This window comes from Cibotium barometz, chromosome 42 (genome assembly GCF_041138505.1).
Source record: "Cibotium barometz isolate CiBa-2024 chromosome 42, ASM4113850v1, whole genome shotgun sequence".
Classification (NCBI taxonomy): Eukaryota; Viridiplantae; Streptophyta; class Polypodiopsida; order Cyatheales; family Cibotiaceae; genus Cibotium; species Cibotium barometz.
Genome location: NC_141087.1, coordinates 40,630,576 through 40,645,805, shown reverse-complemented (window position 1 = coordinate 40,645,805; position 15,230 = coordinate 40,630,576). Strand labels below are relative to the sequence as shown.

General features: G+C 43.6%; 1 protein-coding gene across 7 annotated transcripts in view; it reads right to left on the bottom strand.

Annotated features, from left to right (window-relative positions):
• The window catches only part of LOC147614478 (uncharacterized), a 249,117-nt gene that overhangs the window by 219,337 nt on the left and 14,550 nt on the right, over positions 1-15,230 (bottom strand). For 3 of the 7 annotated variants that reach the window (XM_086781017.1, XM_086781018.1, XM_086781023.1), the window contains exons 2-3: positions 3,142-3,521; positions 2,890-3,040 (exon numbers count right to left, since the gene is read on the bottom strand). In XM_086781017.1, coding sequence (XP_086637143.1) covers positions 2,890-3,040; positions 3,142-3,521 — 531 coding nt within the window. Of the gene's footprint in view, positions 1-2,889; positions 3,041-3,141; positions 3,522-3,809; positions 3,981-15,230 lie in introns of all 7 variants that reach the window. The other 4 variants (XM_086781019.1, XM_086781020.1, XM_086781022.1 and 1 more) reach the window with 4 other exon arrangements.

Below are 15,230 nucleotides of genomic sequence, written 5' to 3'. Positions count from 1 at the left end.
TTTATGATTGTCATGACGCTCCTACAGCACGTCATCGGGGAGTACAACGAACCTATGATTTGGTAAAATTATGTTTTACTGACCCAAAATGAGGATGGAAGTCCACAACTAAAGTGTCGTCATTGTCAAGTGAACAAGCCTGAGTGCCTTAGGGCTAGAGGACTCCTACATCCTCTGGAGATCCCTTATAGTAAATAGGAGAGTATTTCCATGGACTTTATCATTGGTTTACCATGCACTCGTAGAGGGCATGATGCCATTTGGGTGGTGGTAGACAGATTGACAAAGGCAGAATTTTTACCCACAAGGAAAACAGTAACAGCCCTTGATTTGGCATGGCAATTTGTTGAGTAGCTTTTCCGGTTATATGGTTTACCTTGTGACATAGTGAGTAATAAGGACTTGAACTAGACACTTGTAGAAGCTAGTCATCCAAAAATTAGAGACCAAGCTGAGTTTGAGTTTCTTTGATCATCCTCAATCCGACGTGCACACGGAGAGGGTGAATCACGTTTTGAAGGATATGCTTCGGGCATATCCTTCAAAACTAGGGAAGACACATCCAAGAGACCATAAAACTAGGAAAGACACATCCCGATGATTGAGTTTGTCCATAACACTACTACGCATCCGGCCACTGGTTATAGTCCGTTTATGCTAATGTACGGATACCAACCTAGATCTCCGGTAGCTATGGGACTTCAAGGTATTCAGAATGATGCGGCTAGGGATTTCTTGGCAGATATGTGGGAGATGTTAGCCAAAGCTAGAGATTCTATCATGAGTGCTCAAAACATGTGAGGACTTCTCAGCCTCTTAGTGATTTATAAGACATTATTAAAGACATAACACTGAAACTAAGATGCTTAGAGCGGATAGTTGCGTGTTGTTGCATTGAGACACAAGGCCGTGTTAAATAGGGCCCAAAGAGGTACAAATGAAGAGACACATCCCTAATGAAAGGGTGTACCTCTTTAAGGAATAGCTATGTCCTTTGGACATAGAGATGTGTCCTTTGATCAATAGATGTGACCATAGTAACATGGTCTTAACTTCGAAAAATTGATTTCATAGTTTTATGTCGATGAGGAGCAACGAACAAAAGAACCATATCACCTTCTTAAAATTCATCATGTCGACGACAACCGTTAGTTGTTTGTTGATATTATTCTTGAACTCGAATCATCTGATCTCGAACTTGAATAAGAATGTCTTGCATTTCTTGAACTAATGGATCCACTAATGCCACCTTGTGTTCAAGAACAATGTTGGTGTTAGAAGTCTATCTCCTATATGTACCATATTACACCTTAGGGAGTGAGGGCCTCTGTTGTGGGTGTGCTAGCCCATATATGAGATTTCTCTGTTTTCTTGTCCTTTCCCAGTTTTGCACCACGTAGAGTTACCCATTTTTGCTAGCAAACTTTGTCTTTTGCTGGCCGACTAGATTTAATCTACTCGTGGGGCTCCCATGGGGCTATCGAACAGTTCTTGCCCTTGCCTCTTCTCAGTGGTGGCCATTGTATCAGATGGATGTAAAATCTGCGTTCTTGAATGGTGACTTGCAGGAGGAGGAGTATGTTAAGCAGCCTCCAGGCTTTGAGGTTCCAGGATCAAAGGGTATCGTTTACAGGTCTTGTATGGTCTTAAACAGGCTCCCAAGGCTTGGAATCAATAGATTGATTCCTTCTTTCTGTGAAAGGGTTTCCAAAGATCAGTTTTGCAGATCCGAACTTGTATCCCTTTCGGGAACGTAGTATGGTCACCTTGATTATCCTCTATGTGGATGATCTTATTCTCACTGGCGGTCATGAGGGTTTGTTATTATTTATAATCCATAGATACTAGCTATTTATAGCTGGATTGTTATTTATTGTGACAGTGGTCATTATATAAGTGACTTATAAGTTATTATGATCCATTCAGTCATAGAGTTGGTCGATGGCCTGTGCCTGAACCAGACTCCTCCCATGGACACGGCGATTCACTGGCGGTCTTGCCGAAGGTCACTTAGGACACGCTCTGGTGGTATGGCTCCAGGGTTGACTAGCTTGGCTTGTCTAGTGGTATGGCTCCACGGTTGACTAGCTTGGCTTGTTTGGAGTGGAACCTTGGCCCCTGGTTCAGGGAGATTCCAGATGGAATCATGCACCCTTCTATATGTACTAACCTTGTGTGTTTAGCTTGTGTATCAGGTCGTCCTATGGGGACTTTACAAGAAACCAGCCCTCTAGAGAAGAGAAAATGGCAGCTCTCGTAATGGAGCTATATTTATTTTTGTTTTTGTTTTTTTCCCTTTTTTCGAGGGAGAAGGAGAAGGGGTGTGGGGGTTGGTGGTTGGAGCCTATAGTGCTGTACAGCCTTTCTCCAACTGTGGAGAAAGGCTGTACAGCACTCTTGTATGAGCCCTGGAGGCATTCCGAGTTGCCGCAGAGAGTATGTATGAATCCGTAGAAATGAATCTGACGGACTCTGCCAAGGGAGTGGCTATGACTTTTATGACCATGCTGCACCTACAATGCTGATGATAAGCTCCCGAGCCCAAACAATTGTGCCCCAAGTAATGAAATAGGACTCGTGGCAGCCCATCATGAAAAGTTGAAGGATCTGCTGCTGCCAAACCTGCTGACCCTTCAGGCAGTCCCAATGCAAGTCCCAATGCAATGTCACTGGATCTCCTTATGTGCTCCACAATGGCAACATCCTCCCAAGCGATTTCAAGAAGTTAGAGAAGCCTACACTACTGATCATAGGATTACACATAAGGATGAGATATGTATTTCCTTTTAAATTCTTCATGCAATGTTGGTCCTTGTACCAAATCTACATAAAGAGTACATCAAACAGCTTTTTATAATCAGCATTTAAACCTACTATGCACTGACAAACCTTGGAGGGTAAAGTTGAACTTAAGATCCAATGTTGCACACCATGAGCAAACAAAGGCTTTAGAATCCCCAATGTTTGCAACAAGCAGACGTTCGTCTACCTTCAACACCACGACTGCTGTTGATCCGCTCTGCCAGTCCTTCCCAAACTCCTGTAAAATCTACAATTCTTAATATTTGAATGAAACATGGCAACACCCAACTTGACTTTCTTGTCCAAACTTTCCAGCAACCAGTGATACTTTTTACTCACATTAGTGAATGCCGAGTCTATTTCAGACAAAGCCCTTGAAAGTGCCTCTTTCAATATCACCCTGTATAAAGAAACAGAAAACCGCATTTGCTTGCATTTGCTGTGAATCCTCTCTTCAATTAAACCTACATGTCCCTGCACTCTTTTGTCAAAACCATCATGGTGAAAAGGTGAAAATTCTGTCAACCACCCTCCATTGTGCCCAAATTCTAAACAAGTTGCATCATGCTCCTGGTTCATCTCAAGCGTTATGATAGACCATGTATGATAGCGGAGTAAATGAGGCAGGTACACGGACGCAAGTTCACTAGCTTCAGCACCATTATGCCCATCAAAAACTCCGAATAGGCCCACATGAAACCCATGGTCAAGGCAACCACCTGCCCATTAAAGTAAAAGAAGAAAAAATGATAGTGTCAACACGCCACAAGACAATAGAAGCTAGTAGCCTATATGCAGTTGTAGAGAATCCTAAAATTAATATATGTTGTGTATCTTTTTAATTTATTACACTTTAACATAAAGCCTGATAGAGGTGGACAATGAGGTCGTATGGCCAACAGTCATCCTCTATTATGTTCATCTTACTTGCCAACTACATACCAGTATATAACACAATTGGAGTGAAACAAGGCTGCAATCTTTCTCACAGAAATCGACAACAGCACCTTTTCTTAGTCTTCCACCAGCGGTCCAAACTCCAGGGAAACTTACAGCTCTCTGTCACCATTCAGTCCCTTCACCACTCTTGCCCAGTGTTTCACACACAGAGCGGAACCAAGGTGTGAACGGAGATTTTCCACAAAAGAAAGCTCGAGCATTTGCTGGCAAAGTTGGGCCTGAAAGATGGCTATGCAGCATGAGCACCATGGGATTTTTATTAATAAAGTAACTTATAATATTTATAAGTCGGTGTTTTCACACATCATTAATGAAGGGCTCGACATATTATTATTTTGGGCATGGAAAGGTGGACAAAAGGAGGCGCCTAGATGAAACTTGGGCATCAAGCCAAGACAAGCATAAAAGTTGATATTTTTGGGCTAAAACTTGACGTACAAGCCAAGGAAAGCATAAAGTTGATATTTTTGGTCTAAAACTGGGAGTACAAACCAAGGAAAGCATAAAGTTGATATTTTTGGGCAAGTTCACCTATTTTGGGAAAAAAGGGAAGAGCACTTCAAATATAGCCAATTGACTCTATTTAAGCAAAGCTTGGGGGCTGTTTTTGATCAAGCGCATCCCTCTGGTGCCTTCTCTCTCTCTCCTCTGCTGACTGACTTGCTCCATATCTCCTACAAGGCTGGCCGACTTGCTCCATACTTCTAGAGAGCTGGTCGACTTCTTCTAGGGCAGCCAGACAGTTGCTTTCTCCCAAATCCTGACAAGGCTGGTCAACTTGTTTTTTGGGCTGATTTATGGACTGTTTATGGAGCTGCTTTTGGGCTGATTTGAGAGCTCTTCTGGGACTGTTTATGGCTCTGTTTTGGGGCTGATTTGGCACGGAATTCAGGACTGTTTTTGACTCCGTTCCGGGCTGATTTGTGGACTGTTTATGAGTTGATTATGGGACTGTTTTGAGGCAGTTTTTGGATTGCTTTTGGTGCTGTGTTTATATCTTGGCACTGGATAGTTATTTGGGCAAGACTTGTGCTCATGCTTTGTGAAAAATCCAGTGCTAATTGCACCCGCACCTTGGTTTATTGTAGAAGCTTCTCTCTCTCTCAATAAAGAAGTTCCTATGGGGCGCCGGCCATTCCGGCTCAATGCATTGTTATTGTATTGTTTATGGTTCTTCCACTATGTCTTCATACTATCTGTATGTATTTGAAGTGTTGACTATTATTGTTCCAGGTCCCCTCCTTCTGACATTAGTATCAGAGCCAGGTTTCGATCCTAAGACCTGTGGCTAATGGGCCCACCATGCTTCCGCTACACAAGAGCATAGGCTTTCTCGGAAGCAAGAGGCTTCCTTCCAACAATGAGAAAAAGAAAAGATCAGAAGTGGGGACTACACTAACCAACAGTTTTGCTATTGAGCTTATGGAAGCAATCATGAGCATGAGCAGTAGACAGCTTGGTCTAAGGATTTATGGATTCACAGATTTTATCCTCGGAATATGGAGTTGGTTTTACGTGTCCATGTTCAGCACTCTTTCCATATGGATTATTGTGGATTATAAATCAAGTTTACGAGCAAGCTACATGGAGCTATATCTCAAGATTCCTTATGTGTATGCTAAGGAGATATTTCTTTTGGCTTCATGACGAACCTAGCAAAGATAAACTAACTATACTTTGAGTTTTGCAAAGTTGTTGCTTTTTGAAATTTTTGCAAGTGTTTTTGGACACTTAACCCTTGTATGCCTGTACAAGGAGAATCGTGTGCTGTTTGTTTGCCTTGAACTGTTTCAGGTAAACATAATGATTGAAAAGCCTGGTTTATATGGTTTTTCTTACGGATATGTCCAAGGACTATGCACAAAGTTTCTGGCATATCTTTGCCCGAGGATTTATACATATATGATGGTTCGACGCATCTATATGGTTATTGTTAGCACATTCATCCCCAGTTTTTGCTCATATTTGGAGACTCCTTTTGGTCCTTTTCTTGGCCCTTGGTTGTGGGCTGGCCACCCTATTTTTCTGGCATTTTTCCCAGGTTGGGTGCTTTATGCCCAGTCGGCCAGCTACATGGTGTCCAGTTGGCCAGTCCTATTTACCTATAAATAGGTGGGCTTGCCTCTTTCAATTTTCATAGTCTAGTCTTCCTTTTGCTTCCCTCACTTATGAGACTATTTATGTCTCTTGCTTGGGACTGTTTCATTGCAATATATTCAGTATAGTTGCTTCATATCTCCAAACTCTAGGGAAACTTACAGCTCTCTGTCACCATTCAGTCCCTTCACCAGTCTTGCCCAGTGTTTCACACACAGAGCGGAACCAAGGTGTGAACGGAGATTTTCCACAAAAGAAAGCTGGAGCATTTGCTGCCAAAGTTTGGCCTGAAAGATGGCTATGCAGCATGAGCACCATGGGATTTTTATTAATAAAGTGACTTATAATATTTATAAGTCGGTGTTTTCACACATCATTAATGAAGGGCTCGACATATTATTATTTTGGGCATGGAAAGGTGGACAAAAGGAGGCGCCTAGATGAAACTTGGGCATCAAGCCAAGACAAGCATAAAAGTCGATATTTTTGGGCTAAAACTTGGAGTACAAGCCAAGGAAAGCATAAAGTTGATATTTTTGGCTCTTGTGCCTGTGTCTGGTTATTATCAGAGTTGTTGACTCAGAATATGGATACAGTTGGCTCTTGTGCATGTGTCTGGTTATTATCAAAGTTGTTGACTCAGAATATGGATACATTTTGTTTCTTGATACGGTTGGCTCTTGTGCCTGTATCTAACTTGGGATCGTGGATCTGGATTTACGGCTTTGATGTAGGAATCATGAAATATCATGGATTGGCAGTGCATCTGCTATATTTGAAGGATATCTCAATGATATCAAGTTTATACAGTTGTGGACAATTGCTTTATAAGACGCAGGTGATGTCACCATTTGGTCCCTTCACCAGTCTTGCCCAGTGTTTCACACACTAAGCGAAACCAAGGTGTGAACGGGGATTTTCTGCAGAAGAAAGCTAGAGCATTTACTGGCAAAGTTTGGCCTGAAAGATGGCTATGCAGCATGAGCACCATGGGATTTCTATTAATAAAGTGACTTATAATATTTATAAGTCAGTGTTTTCACACATCATTAATGAAGGACTCGACATATTATTATTTTGGGCATGGAAAGGTGGACAGAAGGAGGCGCCTAGATGAAACTTGGGCATCAAGCCAGGAAAAGCATAAAAGTTGATATTTTTGGGCTAAAACTTGGAGTACAATCCAAGGAAAGTATAAAGTTCATATTTTTGGGCTAAAACTTGCAGTACAAGCCAAAGAAAGCATAAAGTTGATATTTTTGGGCAAGTTCACCTATTTTGGGCAAAAAGGGAAAAGCACTTCAAATATAGCCAGTCAAGCCTATTTAAGCAAGCCAAAATGGCCGGCCCCCCGTAAGAACTTCTTTATTGAGAGAGAAAGAAGCTTTTACAATAAACCAAGGTGCGGGTACAATTAGCACCAGATTTTCCACAAAGCATGAGCACAAATCTTGCTCACATAACTATCTAGTGCCAAGATATAAACACAGCACCAAAAGCAGTCCATAAATCAGCCCGGAACGGAGCCAAAAACAATCCTGAATTCCGTGCCAAATTAGCCCCAAAACAGAGCCATAAACAGTCCCAAAAGAGCTCTCAAATCAGCCCAAAAACAGCTCCATAAACAGTCCATAAATCAGGCCAAAAACAAGTCGACCAGCTTGGGGGCTGTTTTTGATCAGGCACATCCCTCTGGAGCCTTCTCTCTCTCTCTCATGAGCAGAGATGCAGCCACTGCATGGCGCAGGATGAGAGAGCCTCGCCCTCATACCCCGATTGAGGATCCACACACATGGCACACACATGCAAAAAGCCTCTACCATATCCCTCAACAGCCGCCCATACCACAACCACAGGAATCCCACCCTACCACCTCTACTTTCTTTACCGCCTCGATGGTAGAGAGAGCTATCCGCTGGTTACAGCATGGGAGATCGGCTGACCACACAGGTATACATAGTGAGCATCTTATTTATGCAGCTGACACACTCGGACCCTTTGTTGCTCACCTCTTTAATAGGGCACTAGTGGAGGGCCTACCAGCTGAGTGGACTATGCACACCATCGTGCCTCTCCACAAAGCGAGAGACATGCTAGACCCCAACAACTACATGACTCATGATTGGTCATACATTGGCCAAACTTTATGGCACAGTGTTCGAGGCAGAGTTGAGCTCATATGCAGAGGAGGAGGGACTGCGAGCACCAGGGCAAACTGGATTCCGAGGAGCTTTCTCCACTATTGACCATATATTCACTCTGAGATGTCTGATTGACCAGGCTAGGGCGCGGGAGAAGAGATTATAATGCTGCTTTGTGGATTTCCGCAAAGCATTTGACACGGTGCCACGAGAGAGACTCTTCTAGCGCCTACAATCATTGGGGATCCCATCAGAGATGGTTTGGGGCATCTATGCTTTATATGAGCAGGTATTCGGGCGCATACGATGCCCCGGGGGGGCTATCTGCTGATGTTATTGCTAGCACCATAGGTGTGAAGCAAGGATGCCCACTCTCTCCTACACTATTTGGGCTATACATCGATGAGGTGGCTGACTTCATTGGTCACGGTGGTGGGGACAGGGTAGACATCTCAGGTACCACAGTCCACATTATGCTATATGCAGATGATATTATTCTGGTCTCTGAGTCTCGGATGGGACTACAGCACCATCTCCATGCACTCGATGACTTCTGCACACAAAGGGGGCTTACAATGAACCTTGGGAAAACCAAGGCCATGATTTTCCACACCTCAGGGCCGGTTCGACGATAGGCCATCTTCACACTAGCAGGAGGACAGGTAAAGATGGTAGACTCATATGTGTACCTGGGGATTACATTTACGACTCCGCCAGGAAGATTTACTATGGCACAAGCAACCAGGGATAGACTCACACGAGGGTATGCAGCTCTGGCCATGCTAGAGAGACAGTGTCACCAGGCACACTTCCAGGAGCCCCGCACGAAGGGGTGGTTGTTTGACACACTAGTCACCCCTGCTTTGATGTATGCTGCAGCAGTATGGGCACCTGGGCTCGCCACCTCCACATGGTCTCAGATAGAGAGGCCTCAAATTCTCATGCTCTCACGGATGATCCGCAGCAAACCCTCCGTCCCACATGACATTGTCCGGACAGAGTTTGCTACACCTCATATGCTAGTAGAGGCCCTCTTCCAGACGATCTGCTTCATACAGAGGATCAAAGATATGCCATCAGTTCGACTCTCACACAGAGCTTTTGAGGCGTCCAGGCAGCTCGCAGAGAGTGGGAGATAGGAGATCATGGTATTCACAGATGATACAGTGGCTCACTCAGCGTGGTCTTGACATAGATCACCTGCCACCTTTCCGGTATGATATACATGCACCACACATCCAGCTCTCTCACAGTGAGAGAAACAGAGTCCTTTGGCAAGATTTATGGCAGCGATACACTCAAGAGACTTGGATTACACCCAGTCAGCCTCTACCGCCGAAGATGCTATACTACAGACATCAGTTTATGCGTATCTCAGCGGATGGATTCATACAGAGACCTGGATACATGGATGTGTACATGCCTCACAGTGCCCGAGTGGTGATTGGCCAGCTCAGAGTGTCATCACACCAGCTTGAGATTGAGGCAGGTAGGGCAACACGGATCCCCAGAGCAGAGAGGATATGCAGACTCTGCCAGGAGGAGGTTGAGAGTGAGGAACATTATGTATGCAGATGCAGAGCATATAGTGTCATTAGAGAGAGATACACCACCATCTTCAGTGGACATCCCTCACTCCGCCAGATCATGGAGTCCGCAGACCATCGCAGATTTGGCCAGTTCTTGCTAGAGACACAATGCCACAGAGAGACACTGCTACGGACTCATACCACAAGGAGAGGCGACAGCTCCAGCTCCAGCTCACTGATTTCTTCCAGAGATTTATCCCAGTGCCTACCCTGACACACGAGGGGGTTACACTTCAGCGCGCTGCGGACCTCTGAGCCAGACAGAGACCGAAAGCACCAGGCTACCAGACTCCCAGACTACATCAGAGGGAGATCACAGAGATACGGGCTCGACATCAGCACCATATCCAGGAGCGGCTAGCTCACTTACACTCACACCCGGAGATAATGCTCCGAGGTATTTTTGCCTCGCCATCGCTTATGTATCACATATTACACCCCCATTATGGTACTGGTTGGAGCTAGACAGATCTGCATTGCATTCTTGTATACCCTGTGCATATAGGTTGCATACTGAGCCTCTAGCAGTAGTGCTGCATCCATCACACCCCCCACTAGCTCAGTACTTTCATAGTTTATTTCATGTTCATTTTGTCCTTTTTTTTTATGGACATCCAGAAGACATTGACAGTTGTACATTGATTTGTCTCATAGGTCGAGTTCGGCCTCTAGTAGACGTTAATACAACTTTCTTTCTTTCTTTCTCTCTCTCCTCTGGTGGCCAACTTGCTCCATATCTCCTTCAGGGCTGGACGAGTTGCTCCATACCTCCAAAGAGCTGGTCGACTTCTTCCAGGGTAACCAGATGGATGGTCGCTTTCTCCCAGAGCCTGGCACCGCTTCAGTGCAGTGTTATTGTATTGTTTATGGTTCTTCCGTTGTGTCTTCATACTATCTGTCTGGTATTTGAAGTGTTGGTATGAAAAGATAAAGCATTGCATGGCACACTTATAGATGCATGAAAAGATAAAGCATTGCATGATGCATGCATGTACTCCGAGAGTTTTCAGAACTTTACAAATTCTGATTTTTATTTAAGGGCACTCACGTTACATCAAGCAACTACTATCGAAGGAGTTGTTGGTTGTTGCCGCGTTGCTGATTGAAGTCATGCCGCGTTGCTGATTAAAGTCATAGTTGGTGGCTACCACGTTGCGGATGCCTTTGCAACCTTATAACCTTAATAGGTTATTAAAATTGCAAAAAGATGCCTTTGCAACCTTATAACCTTAATAGGTTATTAAAATTGCAAAAAGATGCCTTTTCAACCTTATAACCTTGACATGTTATTAAATTATTGTTCCGGGTTCCCTCCTTTTGTGACACTCTCCGTCTTGTGAGGAAACCCCCTCTTAGACTACTTCTGGTCCGACTGCTAGTAGGTAAACTCCCTCACGCTGAGATTCAACCACTGGTGCAATTACCATTGTTGTGCGTTTGTCACTTGCATATGTTGTCAACCCTGTTACGTAGCCTTGACTTGGTCTTTGAAAAGCTGCCAACCGGTACACCATCTGCCCAGGATAGCAGTCCTCTGTAACTTCCGAGGTGCCCCCAGGTTTCGCAAAACACTTGACCATTAATGCAATTAAACACATCCTTAACAAGTTAACACATATCCATCATCACTTTGCATAAAACACACAAGCTGGACAAAACAACCACAAATGCGAAAAGTGGAGCTTGAACATGTGACACCGCATAGAGGCCAGAATGGGTCGCAAACCCCCCCCCCCCCCCCCCCCCCCCGCCTCTTGGAGTATTTTATTACCCAAGGAGAATAATATCATGTACAAGCTTTGAGGGCTTAGTCTCCCCACAGGAGATGCCGGATTATCCATATACAAATGCCATAACATAGCCCAACACGAGGAAACCATAAAATTCAGCCGGCACATAGCTGTAGAAATGCCAAGCCAACAATATAACCCATATACCTCTGTGTGGGTGCTGATTCTTCCCCAAAAACCACAGGTCTTCGTGCAATAGAGCTCGTACAGCGAGTACAACTCTCCATTCAGCCGGTACAAGTACAATGGCTGGTACGATAGGTACAATGGTTGGTACAGCTAGTACAGTGGCTGGTACAATGGCTGGTACAACTAGCACAGTGGCTAGTACAGCTAGCACAATGGCTGGTACAGCTAGCACAATGGTTGGTACAACAGGTACAAGTACAAGGGCTGGTACAACAAGTACAATGGCTAGAAATCATAATAAAATGATTAAATACCCTCGTCGCAATGGAAGCCTCCAAAACAGTCCCCAACAATCGGTATTCTTCATGGGCAACCTTCAAGAGAGAGAGAAAGAGAGTAGCCATCATTAGGGCAGCCTGTAACAGTGGTAGAGGCTAGTGTGCAGCAAGAGAGCCTCCTTTAATGAAGAGAGAGGACTCCAACTTATAGATTTGGGGCTCCCATGAGCTAAAATGGCAAGAGAAGGCTATAATAACAAGTGTGAGGCCACTTGTCTCACTTTGATCCACTTTCTTGAGAAATGTGAGGCCATTGTCTCACTTCGATCCACTTTCTTCCCACGTGTCCCAATCTAAGACATGGGTTCTCCCATAATCTTTAACTCTAAAAATATCCCAACTGGTAGCCCATTTGTCATAGGTACTTTGGCAACTCTTGGTATCAACTCAATTCCAGACGTGATGACGCAAACAGAATTTCCATTGGAGTTGGGCTAAAAATAGCAACTCTCCTAAATTTTAGGAGTGTGATCCTTTGTATTTCAAGATAATCCCCCATTCCCAAAGCTTGTTCTTTCCGAATATTTGGACGTCCTTGAGTCCACCAAACCCCTTTCATACTGGGAAATGTCTAGGCTGGTGACATCTTCCTGGCCTTTTTAAACAGTTGACCGCAACTGTGATAGTTCCCTTGCGGGAAATCAAGGTTGTTCTCATCCAAAAGGATGAGCCCGGATCTAGTCATACTAGAGTCCTCAAATGAAGGCCATCCAGCCATAAACAGTGACTATATACCAGTTAACTCCCAAGTGGACATCTATTGCACTCTGCAGAGAAAGAGATGGGCTCAAGTCACATGTCAAGTTACTGATCATATCAGTACTCATTCACTGATCACATTAGGAAGGATAACATTGGTTATGGAGCCTCTCGGACCATTACCGAGTCTCACGCATGCCTTGCTTGAGTGGAACTCCCAGGTCAATATCCAATTTCACAACCATACACCCAAGCCACTTCGCAAGGGAAATAGTATAACAAATATTGTAGATATAGCCAAGGTATGAGAAAGATAACTGAGTCAAAACAAATCCACTGAATAGAACAACTCCACTTGTCCATATAGAGAATTCTTGATATTTTGGATAGAACATTCTTCCAATAGAACAATGCATAACATATTGAGTGATACTTTAGGATTTGGCTTTAAACCCTTGTGATAACGTTAACCCTGCATAGACATGCACAAGGAAAATATCCAAAAAGATTATTCATTTACTAATTGGTCACACCAGTTGGTTATCCAAAACGAAAGATTTAAGGTACTTTTCAGACTACTAGATGAAGCTGAAAATTTTAAAAAGGATACAATATCTTGGGTTTTATCTAAACCCATGTAGATATCCTCCCCAACTTCTTGAAAGTTTTCCGCAACTTTAAGCTTCAAGCCATATATCCAAGATATAAGCTTGTGCTATCAAGTGGGCAAGATGAGACAGTCTCAAAAATCCAATATAACTGAAAGAATCCATGTCCCAAATAAATGGGCGAGACAAAATAGTCCCATAAGTCCAGATTATAATTATGTTTCTTTATCCATACTCCAAATCGAATCCAACTCTAAGGAACAGTTACTCAAAAGTTTTACAGGCATTTCGGCCCAGCAATAGAAATCCTTGATCCATGAGATAACCATGAGTTCCGTAAGTCCAATGCATCCCAAATAAAGGAAGCCAAAAACATAATCCATCCAATAAAGAGAGCCATAAACAATGTTTCCCTGAAACCATCTCAACACAAACAACAACACACTATTCTCCTTGTAGAAGCATACAAGGGTTAGTGAACATCAAAAGCATTTCATAATAAGTAGCAAAAGCACCAACTTTGTAAACTCAAAGTATACTTAGCTTTTATTTTCTTGATTCAATCTTGTGAAATGAGGATTATGAACCCACCATGCCAATCAAAAGATATTTCTCCATATCGGTTGCCTTTGAGCTTGATAATTAGATCCATAAATCAGGCATAAATGGCCAATTCTATATAGAAGAGAATACAGGCAATAAAGCCAAAACCACGATTCTGAAAATCCATGAATAAGATTGTCTTTTGCACATGCCTTGATACATGACTGCTCCCATAAGTGGATAGGCCAGGTGTATTTTAACTACGCTAGTAGCCAGTGTTTATAACCCAACAAAATCGTCTTCACACAAGAGTGTGAAAGAGCCAATGCTCTGATACCAATGTAACTTTCGGGATGTCCCGCGGTTTCACAAAACACTTGACCATTAATGCAATTAAACACTGAACCTTAACACATATCCATCATCACTTTGCATAAAACATAAAAGCTAGACAAAACATCCACAAATGCTGAAAGTGGAGCTTGCACATGTGACACCACATAGTAGCCGGAATGGGCCAACCTCCCCTTGGAGTATTTTATTACCCAAGGAGAATAATATCATGTACAAGCTGTGAGGGCCTTACTCTCCCCACGGGAGATGCCGGATTATCCATATACAAATGCCATAACATAGCCCAACATGAGGCAACCATAAAATTCAGCCGGCACATAGCTGTAGAAATGCCGAGCCAACAATATAACCCATATACCTCCGTGTGGGTACTGATTCTTCCCCAAAAACCACGGGTCTTCATGCAATAGAGCTGGTACAGCAAGTACAACTCTCCATTCAGCCGGTACAACAAGTACAATGGTTGGTATAGGCGGTACAATGGCTGGTACAATTGGCACAGTGGTTGGTACAGCAAGTACAAGGGTTGGTACAACAAGTACAGTGGTAGAAATCATAATAAAATGATTAAATACCCTTGCCTTCAGTATTTCGTCGCGATGGAAGCCTCCAAAACAGTCCCCAACAGCCGATATTCTTCATGGGCAGCCTTCAAGAGAGAGAGAAAGAGAGTAGTCATCATGGGAAGCCTTCAAGAGAGAGAGAGAGAGAGAGAGAGAGAGAGAGAGAGAGAGAGAGAGAGAGAAATGAAATGAAATGAAATGAAATGTTATATTAACGTCTTCAAAAGGCCATAATGACCTATGAGACCAAAAGTTACATCATGGTGGATCTGATACAATGTCTGGATAAAAAAACCCAGAAAATGAAAAAATAAAGATGATACTACTGGCACCTAAAAAATGAAACTGGAACTGGAAGGTACACTATGGAGGTACCTCCATCTCATAATATGTGCCGCATCGGACACTGGCGGATCTCCTCAATATCCTGTGTGGTCAGCACCCTGACTGGGTGTCTCGCATGCCTCGCAAGAATAATCCGAATCTGCCGCTGCAACATCCGTCTATGCTGGGATGCCCTCCTCCGTGGTCGTGGGCGTCTGGACCACCCAAGCTCAATCGCACGATCAATCAGTGTACCTCTGGTGTGGCTGGTACAGTGGCTGGTACAGCTGGCA